This window comes from Nipponia nippon, unplaced genomic scaffold, assembly GCF_047370975.1.
Source record: "Nipponia nippon isolate SJK-2023a ecotype South Korea unplaced genomic scaffold, ASM4737097v1 scaffold_31, whole genome shotgun sequence".
NCBI classification, from domain to species: Eukaryota; Metazoa; Chordata; class Aves; order Pelecaniformes; family Threskiornithidae; genus Nipponia; species Nipponia nippon.
In genome coordinates, this window is record NW_028262349.1 from 5,383,391 (window position 1) to 5,402,988 (window position 19,598).

Genomic DNA, 19,598 nt, shown 5'->3' on the forward strand with positions numbered 1-19,598 from the left:
CCTGCTTACAGAGACAGGTAAGTAAATAAAATATTCCTTTTAACTGACCCTGATGTCTCCCTCATGTTGCTGCAATAATAACTGGATGATGAGTTTGTCTTATCGCAGCCTACTGCCATGGACGTGACGGATGGGCATATAGCGGTCTGCCAGCATTGAATGTATCCCCAAGACGGAGAAAGCAGTTGTTACTTGAGGTATATCTTGTTAAGCAGGTGATTAGTAAAGAACGTAATTAAGAAAAATAATTGAGTGGAATTGGGGCAAAACTTACCTTTTATTAATATACAGCAGCTGTTACATGAGAACATATTAACAGTGGCGTTGTCCGTTGTTCCGTCTGAGATCAAGTTCATCTGCTTGGAGAAGTACCAGTGAGGGGATGCTTTTGAAACCAGTAATTCTTTCCGTCGCTGGTAATGACACCGTCCTGTTGCCCTCAAATATTACAAACGTTGGTAATACGGAGCTGCATGTGAAATAGCCGTAGGTTTGTCCTGCACGCTGTTTGCACTGGTAAACTGTTTTGATTATTTTCTACTAAAACAATAGTCCCAAGCTCTGTGGATGGATGGTTACTTTGATACAGTTTAATCCTCTTTGGAGGTAATATATAAGCATATTTTAATGGCCCTTACGCAGCTTCACTACGGGGTAGGATCCGGTCCGGTACAGCTAAGGTTTTGCATCTTTTTCTGTAGACAGCGTGATTTTTGGATACGTACCACCTGAGTGCACAAAAGCTACATTTCTTATGCTGTGTCATGCCCAGTCAGGTTTTTCTTGTTTTATCTGGAAACAGCAGCCTGTCTCATTCTGGAGGGCACTGGTTGGAGGAGATGGAGGGAGGGACTGGCTTCGTTGATGTTGGTAGATAGGATGAAAACCCTCAAAATGCTGTTGTACTCTGCAAAGGTAACTTTGTAAAAAGAGGCTCCTTGTTATTTAAAACTTCTGATTTTATCTTGTGCAAAGTGTTGGAACCGTTCCATTAAGATGGCTCAATTTTTTTTTTTTCCCTCCGCTTTGCTTTGCAAAACTAACAAAGTTAAAGGGTATTTATCTCCCTGTTTGTGTTACCAGTGTTATTTTTACTGAATTCTAGTTGGATGAAATTTTGTGCAATCAATAAAAATAACGAATTTGCATTCGTACAGTCTGGCTTTGGCCTGCGGAGCTTTTGCAGGTGGTTCTGCGCAGGAAAAGTGAGCTTGATTCACATTTTAAATTGAACTTGCTGAACTGGCTGTTGAGCAAGAAAAGGGAGGAGTTTTCTTGCTTGTAAAGTGAGCAGGTCAGGAAGGGAGGAGAGCCATGAATGACACAGCCGGACTCCGGGAACGCGGGCCTGTTCAACCCCGCATATGGAGGCTTCGGTGTCGTGGCTGCGAGTTGTTTTCTAGTGATAATATTACACGAAAAATATTTTTGAAGTTAGAATTCATGGGTAAATGTACACCCTTGTTCTACTTCCCATGTGAAAGGAGGCTAGCTGCAATGAGCTTCCCAAGTCAGAGACGTATTTTCATGAGTAAAACACGTTTTGGTTACTGCGGGGACTGAAAGCACGCACTGTGTACAAGGCAGACTCTGCTGAATGAAAGCTTTTCATCAATGCTAGTTTATCAGCTACCGGTCGAGGTAATTTTGCTTCTTTCTGGCAGAGAGAACTGTCCTACCGCTCTTTTCTATAAAGTAAGGAAATGTTGAATGTCAGTATGAGTGAAGGTTTAAAAAAAATTAGATGTATTTTGCAGCTGTCTTGCTGAAAACTAATCTTGTGCGAGCTGGCTGTGGTAATTTGAGGACTAGAGGGAAGCGGCAGCAAGCGATCCTGTTAGTTAAAAGTTTCGTTGTGTCAAATTAGTATTTGTGCCAGTCCTGTGAAAGGCACCCCGGGGTTCTGCTCAAGGCTGCATCCATATATTTTTAAAAGACTTTAAATCCACTGATGCTCCCGTGCCTTCTACAGAGCCGCTGTCTCTGTAGCATGTGTGGTGTAGCCATACAGTAGCAGTCTCCCTGGTTTAAGACTTTATCCTGCAAAGCAGACAAGCTGTTCACCTGAAGCTTTCTCTCCAGGCTTATTTCTGTTGTTGGATATTACTTCTAATCTTCTATCCTTAAATTTCCTGACCTCATACTTACTCATCCCTGTCTAACTTTGTCTTGGCTCCCGCGTGTCAACTTCTAACGGCTCTTTTAAGATCGTTAGGAAATATATTCTTGCCTTTCTTCCCTCCTGTTTGCCATTGAATGTTACCTCTGTGGCAACGGTAATGCTCCCGTACGTGGGAATGTATTTTAGCAAGTTACCCCCTTGGGAGCTCTTCCCGATGGAGGAGAGCAGCGTGCGGCCCGGCGGCTCCTTCCAGGCTCCCCAGCAGCGCTCACGGGCTGGGAGCAGCCGTTGCAAACGGCAGCGGGCCCTGGGACCTCAAATGCAAAGCCTTGCGCTTAAAGGAAGCGTGGCCCTGTCGTCTGCACCCGGATCCCTCGCTGCCTTCTGCTCGGATCTGTTCCTGGGGTCTGATAACCTCCCTACACGCTCAGCTCGTCCTTCTGACTCTATACCTGGTTGCTTGGGTTTTTGTTTATTTAGTTTTTTTTTCCCTGCTCCTACTCTTTTGCTGCTTTGCAGGAGACAGATACAGCAGAACATCCGAGAGGATAACCGGTCTTTCAGCGCTTCTGAGTCGCGTCCTTTTTGTCTTGCTTTAAAGAGAGCCCGTTCTATCTAGACTGATTCTCCCAGTCCTCCAAAAGGAGGTGGGCTAACATGGTTAACGGAGGAGGGGGCTGGAGAATGCTTGTTTAATGAAGATAAAGTAAGTTTTTCAGGATTAACTCTCCAGTCAGACAATCCTATTTATTTGGGATGACGTCCATAGGAACAATCTCCAAGAGTCCAGATGCCCGTGCAAATCTTTGGATGATGCCACTTATTCCCTGTCAAATAAAATGCAGATTTTTAGCCGTTGTCACTCTGAACAGAAATTTCTGCGTACGCGGGAACTGCTTCCAAACGGGCTTTTCCTTTGCGGTTGGTCGAGGTTCCCAGTGTTGCACGTTTTAGCTCTCTGCTTTAAATAAGTGTACAGATAAACATGAGAAGGTGGCATACTAATTCTGCAGCACGGAGAATAATGTCCTGTATGGGCTGTAGTGAGCTAAAAACGTGGATTTGTTCTCAGATTAGCAGGGATCAACGCTGTTCCCTTGAACTAATGAGGGAAAACCATGACCCTTCAGTTTGACCCCATGACTAGCTGGGGTATAGGAGAGAACGGCACGGAACAGCATTTGCTAAATGATGTTTACAGTGATAGAGCATTTAGGAGAATGAGGAGGAAAAAAACCATTTTGAACTCAGAATGACCCACCAAATTGCACTTGAGATTGTCAGGGTTATTGGTTAGCAATCAAATTTAGTATTGCTGAGTACTGATGTGATGCTAACTGCTAGTAATAAATAATATTTACGGAGTATGGTAGATTGGTATTAATTCATTAAATTAATAAATATTTATTTAATTCATTACATAAATATCTTACCGTTTAGTGGATTTTTCTTACCGTGCAGGGTCACAAATGGACATCGTTTGAGGCCACGCAGAATTGGAACAGTAGGGCAAGGAACGACCTCTCCAATGGTTTGTCTTCGGTGGCAAGATTCAGGAACTGCTTAGCTGTAGGAATCTGGCTTCACGTGCGCGTACAAAATACAGGTCTGCTGATAACTAGGCCCCCAGGCTTGAGCTTTCGGAGGGAGATGAATACTAAAAAGTTATTACTTGGTTTTGTTTGTAACTTGAGTCCAGATCTGTGTCCTGGATTAGCCTATCAAGCACGTTTTGGGGGGGTTTAGTGATCTGAAGGGCTGTAAAACTTGAAGGCTTGGTTATACCGTCTTTTATTTTTCATGCTTTTGTCTGATCTGCAACTAATTCTTAGTTTTCCATCAAGTGGCTGCTCCACAATTACCTGGGAGCTAGATTCTTCATTAATCTGATGCACGAAAAAGAGATGTTTGGTAACGGCTTCCCCCAAAGTGCCTTTTTTTATGCGCTGCTGTAGTAGGGAAATCTGTTAAGACAATGTCGTGGCGGTGATCCGAAGAGGTAACAGAGAGAAGACGGCTCGGCCTGTTGGTGCGGAGAGGATCGCAGCTGTCTGTGTTGGGAGTTCTATCAGAGGTGGTCAGTTGTAGCCTGTGCCTCTGATACAGGTTTTGCACGTCATGTTGGCGTTGGGCCTCTTCACCTTGAGCCGTCTCCATATGTTGTTCCCTCAGTCAGCTACTTCGGGAGATGATTGATCTCAGACTTAGGTCATTTTTCAAGTTACAGATCTTGTCAATCTGTCTGGCTCCACCTACATGCAGTGATTCAGCTCCTGATGTGCTGAAATATTCCCTTAAGCCTTCCCACACACAAGTAAGGACTTTTTTATAATTCTTCTCCAAGCTGCACCACCTCTTCGGCGCTGCACTCGAAGCCTGTACAAAGCCTGTATTTTTTTTGCATGATGTTTGCACGGGCCTGAAGAACAGCACGGAAAGCAGGGGTTGATCTAAAGAGTGAGAGGAGCAACTACAATAGTTCTCTCAAAGTGGTTTTTTATTTGTTTGTCTGGGTTTTTTTGCCCCTAAACTTTAGATCCCATTTATAGCGTTTGGCTAATGTGCTGTGATTTAGGGAAATAGATAACTGCGGGGATTTTTGGCTTGGGGGGGGAGGTCAGTAATCCCCTCTTTAGGGGTTGATCTACAAAAGGATGGTCTTTGCAGCAAAACGGAGATTCCAGCTAGGGCGTTGTAACTTCTGCCTTTGCACGCTTGACCTGGAATAAGAGTGGCTGTTGCAGAATTGTACTTGGGGGAGTTAGGCTTGCGTAGCTGCGGTGGTGCTAATCACTCTGCCGTCGTTATATATTACTCTGCCGTAGTTATATTGCTCTGTTTCCCCACCCAGAAAACAGTTTAACGGGCTGTTACACCTCTGCTTTGCTCTAGTAAAGTGTTCTTTAATTCCCTGTACGTACACAGGGGATTGTATTGGTCACTTTGGGGGACATCTTTGTGCCGTGGGTGATCCGAGACCGAAGGATTACAGGCAGCAGAAGCAATTGTGAATGAGCCCTGATGGGAGGGATGGGCTTGGAAGCAGCAAGCAAGCGCCTTCTCTCTTCTCTTGTGTTCAGGGAAGTTGGATCTTCTGTATGGTTGTGTTTTGGTAAAGAAATAGAGTTGTGCCGAAGAACTTTGCTAATCTGTATAATCCAGTTTCTCTGTTAATGGGAGACACGAGTCTCTTAAAGACCTGCTAATTACTCAGGGTAAAAAATACAAAGGCAACTTGGTGTCACGAGTGAAATTAAGAATCTGAGAAGAAAGCGTGAGCTAGTTCTGCTGAAAATGGAACAGATCAGAGGCATAACATCTACAAACCAGGTTTGCCAAAAGCCCTTAAAATAACAGCTGGCAGTTTCTCTAGGTGGTGTTGGACTTGAGACGGTGATTCCCCGAAAGGACTCTCGAGTACAGAGTAGGCAAAAATGGCAGCGTTCGGAGCCGGCGTCGCGGTTGCTGGGGTGCGTTCGAAAGCCCGCGTACGGCTCTTCCGGGGGTTGAGGGCTGGTGACGTGGTGGCCTGCGGTGGCAAGGAGCGTGGTCACTGTTGGAGCGGCAGCAAGGACGTAAGGAGCCATTCAGACAGGTTCAGATACAGGTGTAGTCTGGTGGTGCAGGTTGCCCAGAGAAGTTAGCACTGTTGGTCGTTAAAGGAGAGTTTTCTACGTTTTCTGGAAAGGGGAGAAGCTCAGAAAGGGAGGGGTTGTACCGTTCTGTCTCAAGTAATGGAAAATCCACTATTTTTAGTCGTTTAGTGGGGTGTTTCAACTTATTAAGTTAAATATTTTGGGAAGCGAGAGCGGGAGATGTCTCACAGCCAGCTCGTGTGGCTCAAATCTGCCGGTTTTGCCGTGTCTCTCCCTGGAGGAGAAGCTTCGGTCCGCAGGAGGTGCGAGCTCTCCGTAACTCGCCTGGAGCCTGCCAGCTCGGAACAGCTCCGCGGCATGGGGAAGACGGGTCTGAAGTGGGAGGATTCCCAGAGCTGCGCTCATGCCGATGCATCTGTGTAAGCGCCGAGGAGTCTGGATGGATACGGACGGATCTCGCTCAAAAACTGAGCCTTGAACGCTTTGGGGGGAAACAGAAGTTGCTCCAGGCTTCCTCCGCAGAAAGAGCGAGCTGGTGGGAGCTCGCTGCCGAGGTAAAACAGGAGGAGAGGAAGCTCATTACCTGTTTCCATGAAACTTTTCAGGAGCTGGGAGATGTTGGGTTTAGTTGGCAGGTAGGAGAAATGGGAAGAAGCAAGGAGGCAGTTCTGGTGGCTGGTACCTCGCTGGAAAGATCCCACAGAAGTTTAAGGTGACCCATCAGAGTATCAGAAGGTGGAAGTCCTCCGTAGGAGAGTCATCAGCTGAAGGGCAACGCTTGGAAGCGCAAGGACAGACCACGCGGCTCGTGCGTTTGGGCCGCTGACTTAACATTTCCCGGGATCTGTGCAATGTGAACCGAGGGCGGGGGTTTGGAAGTGGGGGTTTCTAGACCAGACGCTGATGGTTCTTGCAATTAAAGCCAATCCCAAGCCGAATGGTTGAACTGGTCCCAAAGACAGTGACCGGGAAAGACAGTAATGTGAAAATGGAGAAAAGCTTGGGAGCAGGACCTGTGGAATTGGAGCATCTGGGCTCGTTTGAGGTAGTGGGTGAGCTGGTAACTGGTCTTGATATTGTTCTAGTGAGTTAGTGTGCTGTGCCGTCGCTGCCAGGAGGGGTTTCTTAAAGCTCTGTGCGTGGAAAGTCCCTGTAGAGCAACGGCCCAGGTGGAACAAATGGTTCGGAGGTAACTTCTGCAGTGAGCCGGCCGCCTTTGGCGGGGAGAAACCGTCGCGGCGGGGGCCTGCGCCGGGAAGGCGGCCGAGATCCCCGGGGTCTGGGGGCATCTGTCTGGGGCCGAAACGGATGGCTGTGCGTGAGAAACGGCAGGTAACCCTCGCAAAATAGAAACTGGAGCGCCAAGGGGGGAAAGGTGGGAGAAAGGAGAGAGGTTTTCTGTTGTCTTAACTTCTGTAACTGGGGAAGAAGGAAATAGATATATCTATATATACAGATAGATAGATGAAAAATATATATAAGAAATATATATGTGAGATATATAGGAAATACATCTATGGCAGGCAGGCAGCTGTGCCGTGGCTCCGTACCCTCGAGTGCCTGCCGGACCGTGCGCGGTGGGGGACGGAGGCGCTGCCGCCGGCCGCTCGTCGCCTCCCCGTCCCCGCGGGCTTGGGCCAGGCAGCGCCCGCCGCCCCCGAGCTCCTGCTGCTCCGGTGGAGCCGGGGCCGGGGGGGGGGGGGGGGGCGCGCTCCCGGGTCCCGGCCGCGGCGGCGGGGCTGGGCGTGGCGGGGCGTGGCAGGTCACGCCCCCTTCCTGCGGCGGGGCGTGGCCGCCGGGGGGCGGGGGGGCGCATGCGCGCGGCGGGGCGCGGCCCATTGTCGGGGCGGGGCGGGGGCGGCGCGGCCGGGGCGGGGGGGAGCGCAGAGAGGCGGCGTGCGGCGGGCACCGCCACCGCCCCGGCCCGCTCCGCTCCGCTCCCCTCCCGGCCGCGCCGCCGCTCCCGCCGCCATGCCCGGCTCCATCTACCAGCCCGAGGGCGGGCAGCCCGCCCGCGGCCCGCCGCGCTGCCTGGCGCTGCTCAGCCCGCCGCCGCCCGCCGGCCAGGAGCCGCCGCCGGAGCCCGAGCGGGAGCGGGAGGGGCCGGCGGCGCAGGACGAAGCCGCCGCCCTGAGGTTCGCCCTGGACCAGCTCTCGCTGCTGGGGCTGGAGGAGGCGGGCGAGCGCGGGCTGCGGGAGGCGGCGGGCGGCGAGGAGCCGGAGGCGGCGGCGGCGGGGGGCGCGGGGCCGGGCGGCCTGCAGGGGCGGGAGCGCGGCGGTTCCCCCCCGGCCGCCGGGGCCGCCTCCCCCCCGGCCGCCTTCGGGAACTTCGCCCCGCACCTGGGGCCGCCCGCCGCGCTGCTGGCCGAGCCGCTGGGCGCGCTGGGGAGCAGGAAGAAGAGCGTGAACATGACCGAGTGCGTGCCCGTGCCCAGCTCCGAGCACGTCGCCGAGATCGTGGGCCGGCAAGGTAACCCCCGCCCCGCGTCGGGGGGACGGCGAGCCGCGGGGACCCCCCCACCCCCTTTGTCCGCCTTCCCCGGGGAGGCGCCCGGCCCGGCCCCGCGGGATTTGGGTCACTTTGGGGGCTTTGTCTCCCTGCCCGGCGGCGCGGAGGCGGAAACTTAACGGCGACGAATCCCGCGGCCCTGAAACTCCTCCTTCGCCCTGGGTTTCGGGAGCGAGCTGCTCCCCTTTGTGCCTTTCCCCAGCGCCCTCCCTAAATATTAACGAAAGCAGATAGGCCGGGGGGGGACGGGCACCTTGGGCGCCGGGAAAGTTCCCAGGCGAGGCCGTGGGAGCGGGCAGGACACCGAGCGCAGGCAAGAGCTTGGGGTTTATTGTAGTTGAGTGCCTCTCCCCCGCCAGCTCGGTGGCTCGGACTCGGCGTGTCAAGGATAGTCGCTGTCTCCGACCCGACAGCGAAGTGGGAATCGGTTTGCTGGGTGGGTTGGCGAAGCTCGGCGGGCAGCGGAGCCCCGCTCGCGCTCAGCTGTCACAAAAGGACGCCCGGGCACGCCTCAGCCCCAGCCCTCTCCCGGGTGGGTGTGCCTGGCGTGGGCTTTGTCTCCACGAAATCCCAAATAGCCCTTAGCCAAAGTTTCACCTTTAAAAAAAACAAAACAAAAAAAAAAAAACCAAAACCAAAAGACCCCAGGGAGGAAGATTTAAGAAAAATAAAAATGAAAAATAAAAAGGGAGCTGCCGCCCGCAGGAATCCCGGCGGCGATGGGCAGTTGGGCTCACGGGGAGCCTGACCTCCGGGGCGTTTTCGCCTCGCAGGGCTCTGGTACCGCGGCCTTGCCCTCGCTCCCGCCACTCCCATCCCTCCCCGGCCGGGGGGCTGCGGGGCGAGGGGCCGGGGGGCATTTTTTTCCTGGGGGGAAGCGGGGAGCTGGGCAGCCTCATTGTTCTCTTTGTTAGCCAGAGCCATGCTGTGATGAGCGCGGTGACATCATACTCTGCGCTTCCCATTGGCCTGCGCTGCCTCCCAGCCGGCCCCGCTTCCCGGCCTCCCAACTTTCCGCGCACCCCTCGTCGGTCCCACCGCCCCGGCCGTGGGGTCCCACCGGGCTGCCGAGCCCAGCCAGGGCGGCCGAGCGGCGTGGCAAAGCCCGCTACGTCGCCGGAGGAGAGGACCGCGGCGCCGCGCCCTGCTCGGGAGGATCCTCCTTCTCCCTGGGCTGGATGGGAACCTGGATTTGGTGGCCTCGCCGGTGGGCTCTGCAAACCCCTGGGGTCTGGCAACTTGAAAGGAAACCTGTAACGGGGTCTGGCCTCCGCTGGGAAATGCGTCGGCTCTGCGAGTTCAAGGAGGTTGGAGGAACGGCTGCTTTCGGGCTGGCGAGCTGTCGGTTGGCACCCTTTCTCGCAGCGGCTGGGGTTGGGTGTTTCGGCTGCGGTGAGGCCCCAGTGCTGCGCCTCCGGCACCCCGATGAGTTAAATGTGCACCCCGGTACCTGCCCCAAACACCTTGTGCAGAGTTTGGGTGCTCGCTGAGCTCCACGGGCTCGTGGGGCTCCTGGCAAAGAGCTGCAAAAGGAATTATTATACCAGCTTGAGGAGGGGTGCTGGGGGCTCTGTGTCCCGTCGGAGGGGAGCTGGGGCCAGCGATGGGCTGGAGCTACCTGCTGCCGCCCCAGCCGGCGGGCAGGAGCCGCTCTCCCCAGGGGTTTTTCCCTGCGTGTTTCCTGCCCCTCTCCTGCTCTCAGCTTTTCTGCGGCTCCCGGCCTGTTTGGACGCCGTGCCGGGGCCCCGTTGTGCCGGGTTTTTGGCATGAAGGGGGACTTGGCATTTGGCATCCCCAGTTCTCGCTGGGGGGGGGGTGCGGTTGGGCAGCGTTTGAGGGGACGGGGCTGTCAGCAGAGTGTCTTTGTGCTCTGGCTGCTCTCTGGTGCTGCCAGCAGCTGTTTTAAATCAGGGATGTGTGAGGCCGGTGCAGCCTGAGCAGGGGCAATACCAAGATTGTTCGCAGCTGCCCAGCTCTCCAGGTCTCGCACGGAGCTCAGAAATGAGCAGAGCCCTTCTCCCTTGCCTCATCCTCCTGCACCTGTGCTGGCTCCCAGGTCGCCCCCCGCAAGTCTCCCTCGGGCTTCGGTAGCCCCGTGGCAGCGGGGCTCTGGCTGCGCAGCAGCGTGGAGCCGAGCCTTGAGGTGCTTCGTCGGGCCTGGCGTCATTCCGGTGGCAAAACGTGCTGCTGATGACGCTGCGGGGCTGGGCCCGACTCCCTCAGACCGTGTCCCCGTCACTCTTGTCTTTCCTGCGCCACCCAGCCCGGCCCTGACCCGGGGAGCGGGCGCTTGTGGTGCCGTCGTGCTCAGAACGTAGGAGGACGCGGGGATCGGGTGCCCTGGAAGGGTCTTGTCTTGAGGCAAGGCTGGGTTTCTCTCCCCGTACGCCGTGTGCTGAGGAGCAGCTCTCGGGGCGCTTTGGGACCGGTCCCCCCAGAGCCCGGCAGCCCCTCGCTGCCGTGGGGGTGAGTACAGACGTGGCCGGGAGGTCCCGGCAGCCGGGGCAGCGCTTTGCCCGTCGGACAAATACACGGCTGTCCTACGCAGGCTGAGGTGGGGCAGAGGCTGTCAGACGTTATTTCTCCTACTTCTCCTTTTTCTTCAATTTCTGTCCTCCAGATCCACTAATTTAACCCTTTCCAGAAGGGAGCAGCAGCAGCTCAGCAGGTAAATCTTTGTTGTGTAAAGCAAATCTGTGTTTTCTTGACTGAGCTGGAGGGGCGGTTGCCACGACCCCCCGTCCAGATCGGCATCGGTGATGGTGCGGAGCGGCGTCTGCCAGCCAGGATCTGCGGCTTTTCTCCTCCCTGCCCACACGGCTACCGAAAGGCAGCGTGGCCTGGCGGGATTACGTGGCCGTGCCTTTGCGTGCAAGCCCGTTCATGACTCCTGCTGTGGGAGGGACCGTCTCCAAAAGGTGCTGTGGGCATCGATTGCAGCGATGTGGGCTCGTGTCGCTAACCAGCAAAAAGAGCGGTGGTGATAATGGAAATCACTGGGGAGAAGGGAGATGGGGAGCATGGGGCGGGCTGGACGTTAGGAGTTGCCCTGGCTCTTCCATGTCGGCACCGCGCCGGCGTTGCTCCCTGGTGTCCCGGCTTTGGAGGTGACGTTTCCAGCAGCTTCTGCCCCAATGAGGCCAAGAGGGTGACGGGCGGCCGGTGCAGCCGAGAGCCCTGGGCTCTACTCTCCCCTCCTACGCCACGTGCCTCTCATGGGACGGGGCCAGCCGCGGCTCCTCTCTCGGGCTCCGCTTCCCCATCTGCAACGCGCAGGGACTGTTCGCAGCTTTGCAAAGAATTTGGGAAAGTTGCCGTTTATAGAAGACGCTGGGATGCTCAAAGGGGAGATCCAGGGAAGGATGAAATACGGCAGCTCTCCTCCCTGCCAGAGCGCGGCAAGCGTTTTGACGCTCGGAGGGTGCACAGAGCCACCACAGGCCTCGGTTTCTGGGCCAGCCCGAGGATCTGTAAACTTGCAGTGGATTGCTGGGACTGCGATGGATCCTCTCGTATTTCTCGGCCCTGGGCTGCTGCTCTCTGCTGTCCCCTGCCCATCATGCCACGTCCTTTGAGGCCGGCCTGGCTGTCTCCTCCCACCTCTCTGGGTCATAGCAGAGCCAGAAACTCCTGAAGCCAGTCGCACAGATTGATCTGGTCGCTGAAGCATCTGCCTGCGCATCTTGGCTCCGGCACCGGCTTCCTCCTCTCTGGCCCGAGGCGAGGAGCCCAGTCTCCCTGCCTCGCTTTTCCCAGTGTCTGGAGAAGAAACAAAGGTGTGAGGTGCCTGCCTCCCGCAGCGTGGTTGCAAGGATGAATTAATTACTGTTTGCAGAGAGGTGGGAAGAAGCACTCAGCAAGAGGGGAGGTGAGATGTGACGGAGGTGCAACGTGTTCTCCTCCATGTCTGGCCCCGGTCCTGGCGCATCCTGTGCCATTTGCTTGTAAGGAAGGGGACCGGGAGTGCCGTAACGCCGGATCTGAGGCCGGGAGATGCTGCAGAGCTGGGGAAGAGGAAGGGCAACATCTTTCTGCAGCGGGTGGCACGCTCCCAAGCGCTGGGTGCAAGGCGTCAGCTCACTCCCGGGCTGCAGAGGCTGGGATGAACGTGGTCCTCCTGGCCAATGCCATCAAAGGCTCCTCCAGAAAAGCTCCGTTTGCTTTCTCTTGGGTTTTCATAGCTCAGAGCTGGGCACTGCAAGCGCAAAGCAGCTCCTTGGGCAAAGGGAGACGTGGTCTGGCCAAGGGGATCGGCTGGCTTTGTCCTCCTTACGTGGAGGGGGCCACCTCACGTCAAAGCAGGTGCTGGCCGGGCCGCGCTGGGGTCAGCGAGCGGATGAGCTGCGTCGGGGCTCTTATCTCTTGCCTGGAGCAGAGGCTGGAGAGGCATTTCCCAGCCCGCTGCCCCAGCCAGCACTGTACTGGTTTTCATGGGCTCCTGCGATAGTTGCAGCCCTGATCTGACTGCGGCTCCTGACAGAGGGCAAAGTCCTCTTTGGTGGGGCCAAGAGAGGACGTTCGGCAAGAGCAGCTGCCTTTCCTGGGGTGTCACCTCCATCACCACATCATCCCGGGGAGAATCCCCTGGGATTCTGTTTCTTGTCCGAAACTGGTGATTTCTCAGCCCGAGGGCAGGTGGGACGGGTCCAGCCAGGGCGCTGCGGCTCCGTGGGGCAGCTTTGCGGAGCAGAGCATGCCGGGAGCCGCGCGGGGTGGGCAGGGAGCGGCTCGGAGGTGGCAACAGTGGGAGGAAGAGAAGGGTGCGGAGTCTGGAGATGGGAGGGTTTGAGAGGAGCAGCCAGCTCGCACCCCTCCGTCGGTGCCGTCTCTGCAGGCAGAGGTGGGTGGTGGCGCGAGGGGCCGTGACTCGGCGGGGTTGCGTGTGCTTGAGACCCCCGGAATGAGGGTGTTTGCTTGCAGCTGAGTGTGGCCGTGGCGTATCGAGATGAGTTTGGGCCCACGGGGACTCAGAGCTCTGTCAAAGAGCTGTAACGTGGTGACAGCCACTCCTGGGCTCTGGTGAAACCCGGGCTCTGGTGTTGAGAAGGGCTCTGCTGGGGCTGCAGCACTGTCCCCCCGTCCCCCCTCCGGTTTTGGGGGTGTTTTCTTTCGGATCTGAAAAGTGCTTTTAAAGCCACCTCGGTTATAGACTTGTAGCAAAGTCTGGCACCTTGTTTTCCTCCTCCCTCGTCATTAATGCTGCGCACCGGCCCTCGGCAAGGTAAAACATGGGAATGCCAACTGCTGCCGCTTGGTCGAGGTAAGGCGCTCGATCCAGCAATGCCTGGGGTGGGGTCCTCTCCACAGCCCCCATCGGGCACGGCCCCGTTCCGATGGGATTGTGCTGCACCAGCTTCAGAGGGACGCAGCCATCCAGGATGGCGTTTGCACAGCGTCCTTGGGTGGGGGCCTGTGGAGACTCATCTGAAGTATTTCGTACTGGTGCGGATCATTCCCCCAGTTGCAGGTTGCCGGTTAAACCACCTGTGTCGTGCGGTTCGAGTACATCTGGCTCTCAGGAGGCCTTTGGAGGGCTTGGCCATAGGGTGTCAGCGTCTCCCCAGGCGTGGGCAGGAGCAGCCTTGGCTCAGCCACCTCGCCGGGGCGCAGATGTGATGGAGGACAGGGGTCCGACCGCTGTGAGGTCTCTTCACCAGTTCCTGCTGTTGCAGACCCGTAGCTCGCTGTGCTGTGCGGGTTTAAATGCTGTACTGAACCCCAGCCCGGGGAGGCTGCCCATCCTTCACGGTCAGGGCTTTTAGGATCTGCTGCCTGGGAGCCCCGCGGCCGAGGGGTGGCTTAGGTGGAGTTTGGGACTGGGGGCAGCGGCAGGACGGGTTGGTCCCTGGCTGGGGCCATGGTGCTGTCCCGGCTCTGCTCCCACCACGTCCCCGATGCGCCCGTCTGGGAGCGCTCACCGGTGTGTCACGATGACGGAGGCTCCTCGCGCTGAGCAGTGCAAGCGCGGTTCCTGGTGCAGATGCCAGCACGTGGCCTCGGGCAAGCGGCTTCCCCGGCTGATGCCTCCTCTTCTGCAAGGTTTCCCCACGCGCTCTGCGGGCGGGCAGGGAGGGGAGCCAGCTCCCCCGCTGCCCCAGACCTGCCACCGTCCTCTTTATGCCAGGATTGGAAAAACCAGTTCCGACCCGTGGTGCATTTTGCTGTGCCACGGGTGGCCCCAGCGTGGGCGCGGTGGCCCCCGGCAGCGTCCGGCAGCCACGGGTCATTGTGTTGTTCCTGCCCTGCTTGTTTGAGGAGGGTGGAGCTGGCCAAGCCAGGCACCCCTTTTATTTTTAACCCAGGTTTCTGGCTTTGCCCCTAGGAAGGGTTCGCAAGGAGCAGCCGGATAAACTCTTCCTCCATTTTGCGCTACCGTAGCATCAGTTCGGTCCCACCGGTGCAGGCAGCGTGGTGGAGCGGGGCGAGGAAGAGCCTCCCTGTGCTGTGCTGTGCCCCCTGCGGGACGTGGCTCCTGTTTGCAGCTCCTGGCAGCTGCCGATGCCTTTGGATCTCGAAATTGCCGCTTCCTGCTGCAAAGGGCGAATTCCGGACCTTGGGTGTGAGACTGGCGTCCGCGGGAGGCACCGGCAGAGCCCCGCCGTGGCTCCCAGCCCGGCTGCCCTCCCCTGCTGCCACCGTGCTCGTCCCTGTTTGCCAAGCAGCAGAGCAGGGGGAGAGCTTATAGCAGGTACCAGAATAAATCAGGAAGGGAAACGGGGGGGTCACGAGCACCTCGCTCCGGACAGCCTCGCAGAAGCTGGCACATGCTTCAAAAAGCTTCAGCTTTGATGGTCGCTGGTTCTGCCCTGCCCCAGTGACCGGGCCGTTGCTTGCCCCACCATATGCCCCCAGCCATAAATACACCTTCCAGTTGTTGTCCTAAATTAGGAAAAGCCTGGACAAACCCTTCTCCACCCACATTCCTCCTCTGCGTGTCCCCACAGCCGCTCAGCGGCTTCCCCGGCTCCGGGGAACGGGGCAGCTCTGTGCCATCCCCAGCCCTGCCTCTGCCTGGTCGCACGGAAGGTTGAGTTTGGGCTCGTCCCGCTGCCCAGTCCCTGGGGCAGCGCAAGGTGGGAGGAACATTTTTTTCCTTGCAACAGGTGCTTGGAGGGGGCCTTCAAATGCTCGCAGCCTGGCGTGTATGAAACACAGAGGGTTCCCCCCCTTAGGAGGGAGATCCCAGCAGGTCTCCTGCCTCCCCAGCTCTACCTGGCTGCTTATCTGCCTGCTCTTCTCCCAGATTCCCCTCCAACCTGCCTGTTGCCGTCCTGGGACCTGTGCAGGGAGCAGGTAGGGCACGCGTGGGGCTGCCAGCACCCCAAGGCAGTCCGGAGCCGGGCAGGGGCCGCGCTGGCTGGTGCGAGCTGCTTTCGAGGTTTTCCGAGGAAGTGTCCGGAGAGGCCGATGCCATCACCCGTTGGCTCCCTGGATGTGGCTGTCGGAGGGGTTAGTGCTGCCAAAAAGCCGAGCTGTGACACGCAGGACAGCTGCTGCTCTCTTATTTTGACAGTTTTTTACTTCTCATTATTTGTGATGCTTAACGCCCTGGTAAATGCACCATGCTCGAGCCTCTATTGCACGGCCCGCGTTGGGGTTCTGCTCTCCGGCTGCTGGCGGGTGTGGGTTGATTTGCCCGGTTGGGACAGACCTGCCTGAACGTCCTGCGCCACCCCAGCCCCGGCTGAGTCCCTTCAACCTTCCGGGGCTTTCCCTTCTCCAGCCTTGCGGCTGGAAGAGCAGCCCTGCCCTTCCTCGGGCAGCGTCTGGGAAGAGGAGGAGTGCCCCGAGCGAGCCGTTTGCGGAGGAGCCAGCTGGGCGCTTGCGGCTGCCTTGGCTGTGTCTGCGCAGAGTCGAGCTCTCCTCGCTGGTGTGCAGCTATTTATCGGTGTGGATCTGCAGCAGCGGCGTTTGCAGTGGACAGGGACAGTCTCGGGACTCTGATCGGGCAGCCTCCATCCCTGCGGGCTCCCGGCTTTGCTTTAGGTGCCCCGCAAAGCTCAGGCGGAGCGCGGGAGGTGGGAGACAGGGGATCGCTCACCCTCGTGCGCCAGGAGCGGAGGACGGCCAGCCGGGCCCAGCTCCCGGTGCGGTGCGCCTGGCTCATGTGAATTTAATTAAGTGCGCGCACTGGAGCGCAGGCAGAGCGGATGCAATTAGCAGCGCTGGGGTTGCAGGGAGTGGGGCTGCGCTTGCGGCCCGAGGTGGCGCCTCGGCGAGAGCAGCGGCGACCGGTCCCGGAGCAGAGCAGGAGCCTTTTGCTGGCCGGGTGCTGCAGGGACTCGCAGCTGGAGCCCAGCTCGCCCACAGGAGGAAAGAGGCAGGGACTTGCCCTGGGGTTGTGCGAGGCGAAGGCAGAGCTGGCAGCAAAGCCCCGGTCTCCTGCGTCCCAGCCTGGGCTCTGCCTGCTGAATCATGTTCCTCGGGCGGGGGAAGCAGGTCTTTCCAGAACGGGGAGAGCCGGTGTCCCGCGAGCACCCCTGCCCCAGCCGGCGAGGGCGCAGCCGCTCTGCCCTGGGGTCTGCTCCCTCGGGGCAGGGCGAGGGAGGCGGGGGGTGCCTGTGCCGCCCGGCCGTGGGAAGCCCCAGCTCCCCCGTCCCCTCCGGGGCCATCGCTGCCGCCCTTGGGGTGCGGCTGCGGCCGTGTCTCAGATTTAGCTGCTGGCTGAGAGGTGTTGACAAACCTGTAGGATCCAAACAAGCCTTTTCCTTCCCTTCCATCTTCAGTGTCTTTTTTTTTCCTTGCACCTCCTTAAACACTTTTTGAGTAAACCCGGCTTTCCATCCCCTCAGCAGCCCAGAAAGTGCCCCCGCGGCTGCCTGCCCCGGCCCCTCTCTGCCCACGCGTTGTCCCAGCCCTTGGGAGCCCGGCTGCAGGCTGCATCCTGCAGGTCCTCAGTCCCTACTGTGGTGCAGAGGAGGGGGTGGCAGAGGGTCAGGCCGGTGCCGGGAGCCTGGTGTGCCTCGGACGAGCCGGTGCAGCCCCCCAGCACTGAGCTGTGAGCCCCTGGCCACCATGGAGGCGGGAGGGCCCCCTCTCTCCTCTCCGAGGGTGTGCTGCGGGTGCAGAACCCAAGGGACCTGCTGGTTCCTGCTGGTCCTGCGTCTCCCCATCCCGGGTGAGCAGGGGGTCCCCGCGAGGTCTCAGCTTTGATGTGTCATTTTTTTTTCCCCTTCTCCTTGCTCCGCAGGCTGCAAAATCAAAGCCCTACGTGCCAAGACCAACACGTACATCAAGACACCGGTCAGGGGCGAGGAGCCTGTTTTCATCGTGACCGGGAGGAAGGAGGACGTGGAGATGGCGAAAAGGGAGATCCTCTCGGCCGCCGAGCACTTCTCCATGATCCGAGCAACGCGCAACAAAGTGAATGGGCTGACGGGAGCGATGCAGGGGCCCCCCAACCTGCCGGGACAGACGACCATCCAGGTGAGGGTCCCGTACCGTGTGGTGGGGCTGGTGGTGGGGCCCAAGGGTGCCACCATCAAGCGGATCCAGCAGCAGACGCACACCTACATCGTGACGCCCAGCCGGGACAAGGAGCCCGTCTTCGAGGTGACGGGCATGCCCGAGAACGTGGACCGGGCTCGGGAGGAGATCGAGGCGCACATCACCATGCGGACCGGCTCCTTCATCGACGTCAACGCTGACAACGACTTCCACTCCAACGGCACCGACGTCTGCCTCGACCTGCAGGGCAGCACGGCCAGCCTGTGGGCCAAGGCCCCCCACCCTGCCCGCCGCCCCTCGGCTGCCCTCCGCAACGACAGCCTCAGCTCCCTGGGCAGCGCCTCCACCGAGTCCTACTACAGCGGGCGGGTGGCGGACGCCAGCCCCACCAGTCCCTACAGCACCAGCAGCGGCTTCACCTTCAGCGAGCCCCCGGCCCCTCTGGGCTCGGAGGAGTGCGACTTCGGCTTCGATTTCTTGGCCCTCGACCTCACGACACCCACCACCATCTGGTCGCCCTTTGAGCGCTCAGGCAACCCCTTGCAAGCCTTCAGCAGCTGCTCCTCCATCAACGGCTCGCAGAGACGCAACAGCGGCACGGCCACGCCGCGCCACTCACCCACCCTCCCCGAGAGCGGCGGCATGGCCCTGGACCACCCCTTAGCGCGCCGCATCCAGAGCGACCCCGTCAGCACCTTGTCCTGGCTGCCCACCCAAGGCTCTCTGTCCTCCTTCTCCAACAGTACCGGCTACTCCTCCTCCTCCTCCCTGCCCGGCAGCATCTCCGCCACCTCGGGCTCGCCCACCGACTCCAGCAGCTCCGACGGGCACCGCAAGAGCTCCCGCGAGTGCATGGTGTGCTTCGAGAGCGAGGTGATCGCCGCCTTGGTGCCCTGCGGCCACAACCTCTTCTGCATGGAGTGCGCCATGCGCATCTGCGGCAAAGCCGAGCCCGAGTGTCCTGCTTGCCACACTCCTGCCACGCAAGCCATCCACATCTTCTCCTAGCCGGGTCTGGCTCGCCAGGGCGGCCAGCCCTCCCCTCCACCCCAACACAGCTTTTTAAGGACTTTAAACTGTTTAAATCAACCTTTTTATTTAATAACGGATCCGATGGGCGCACGGGGTGGGGGAGGGAAGGAGAGGCTGCTGCTCGCTGGCTGCAGAGGCGGAGAGGGCAGGACGGCGGGGCGGGAGGGTGGCCGAAATACAGGGGGTCGGGAGGGGGGGGCAAGAAGGGGCCGACGAAGACGAGGAGGAAGAGGGGCGTGAAACTGCAGAGAGGAGGAAACTCTGATGTTTACAGAATAGCTTTAACTCTTCACCCAGCGGCTGGGAGGAGGAAGCCCAGCTGTTCTTCACCAGTCCTTCCCAAATAACAGTATTCAGTTTGCAAAGTTAAATAAACAGAAAGAAAAGGTCCGGTTGCACTTTTTATTTTAGGACACGCAAGGGTTGTCTTTTATTTTTTTAAAATCATTCTATTATTATTATAATTTTTTTGTTGTCGTTCTTTTTGTATGTAGTTATTTTTTTGGATGATTCTTGATGGTTCTATAAATATATATATATTTTTTTTGTAACGCAGGTCTATCTTCTACTTTGCCAATGTGAAAACTGCCCAAAACCGCGTGACGAGGGGTCGGGGGTCGTGGCCGGAGGGGCCGGGCCGGGGGGAGCTCGCGGGACGGAGGGGGCACAGTTAACGCCACGTCGCAAAAACCAGACAGATTTCTGTCTCCTTTTTATTTTGTGGTTGGTTGTTTTGGTTTGGTTGTTTTTTTGGTTTTTTTTTTAGTTTTATTTTTTTATTTTTTACCTCTTTATGTATATGTAGGGAATTTATAGGAAAATATGTACTTTATTGAATAAATTTTAAAAACTAAAATATATTTTATTTTAAAAAGAAAATAACGGACCTTTA

At 57.5% G+C, this 19,598-nt stretch overlaps 1 protein-coding gene across 2 annotated transcripts; it reads left to right on the forward strand.

The window, feature by feature from the left end:
• The first annotated feature begins 7,628 nt into the window (after window positions 1–7,628).
• On the forward strand, window positions 7,629–19,376 carry MEX3D (mex-3 RNA binding family member D). 2 transcript variants are annotated; one of them, XM_087769023.1, is made up of 2 exons: window positions 7,629–8,188; window positions 17,418–19,376. In XM_087769023.1, exons 1-2 carry the CDS (start codon window positions 7,690–7,692, stop codon window positions 18,680–18,682), a joined length of 1,764 nt encoding a protein of 587 aa, XP_087625149.1. In that variant the 5' UTR covers window positions 7,629–7,689; the 3' UTR covers window positions 18,683–19,376. The 2 variants fall into 2 exon arrangements, with proteins under 2 accessions (XP_087625149.1, XP_087625150.1); XM_087769024.1 differs by lacking the exon at window positions 7,629–8,188 and adding an exon at window positions 12,026–14,915.
• Window positions 19,377–19,598: the final 222 nt, after the last annotated feature.

What these genes read in the sequence shown, in the direction of transcription:
- MEX3D (XM_087769023.1), top strand. Translation starts at nt 7,690, where the DNA reads ATGCCCGGCTCCATCTACCAGCCCGAGGGCGGGCAGCCCGCCCGCGGC. An exon ending in CGAGATCGTGGGCCGGCAAG is followed by an intron (nt 8,189 to 17,417) that starts GTAACCCCCGCC and finishes CTTGCTCCGCAG; the next exon opens with GCTGCAAAATCAAAGCCCTA.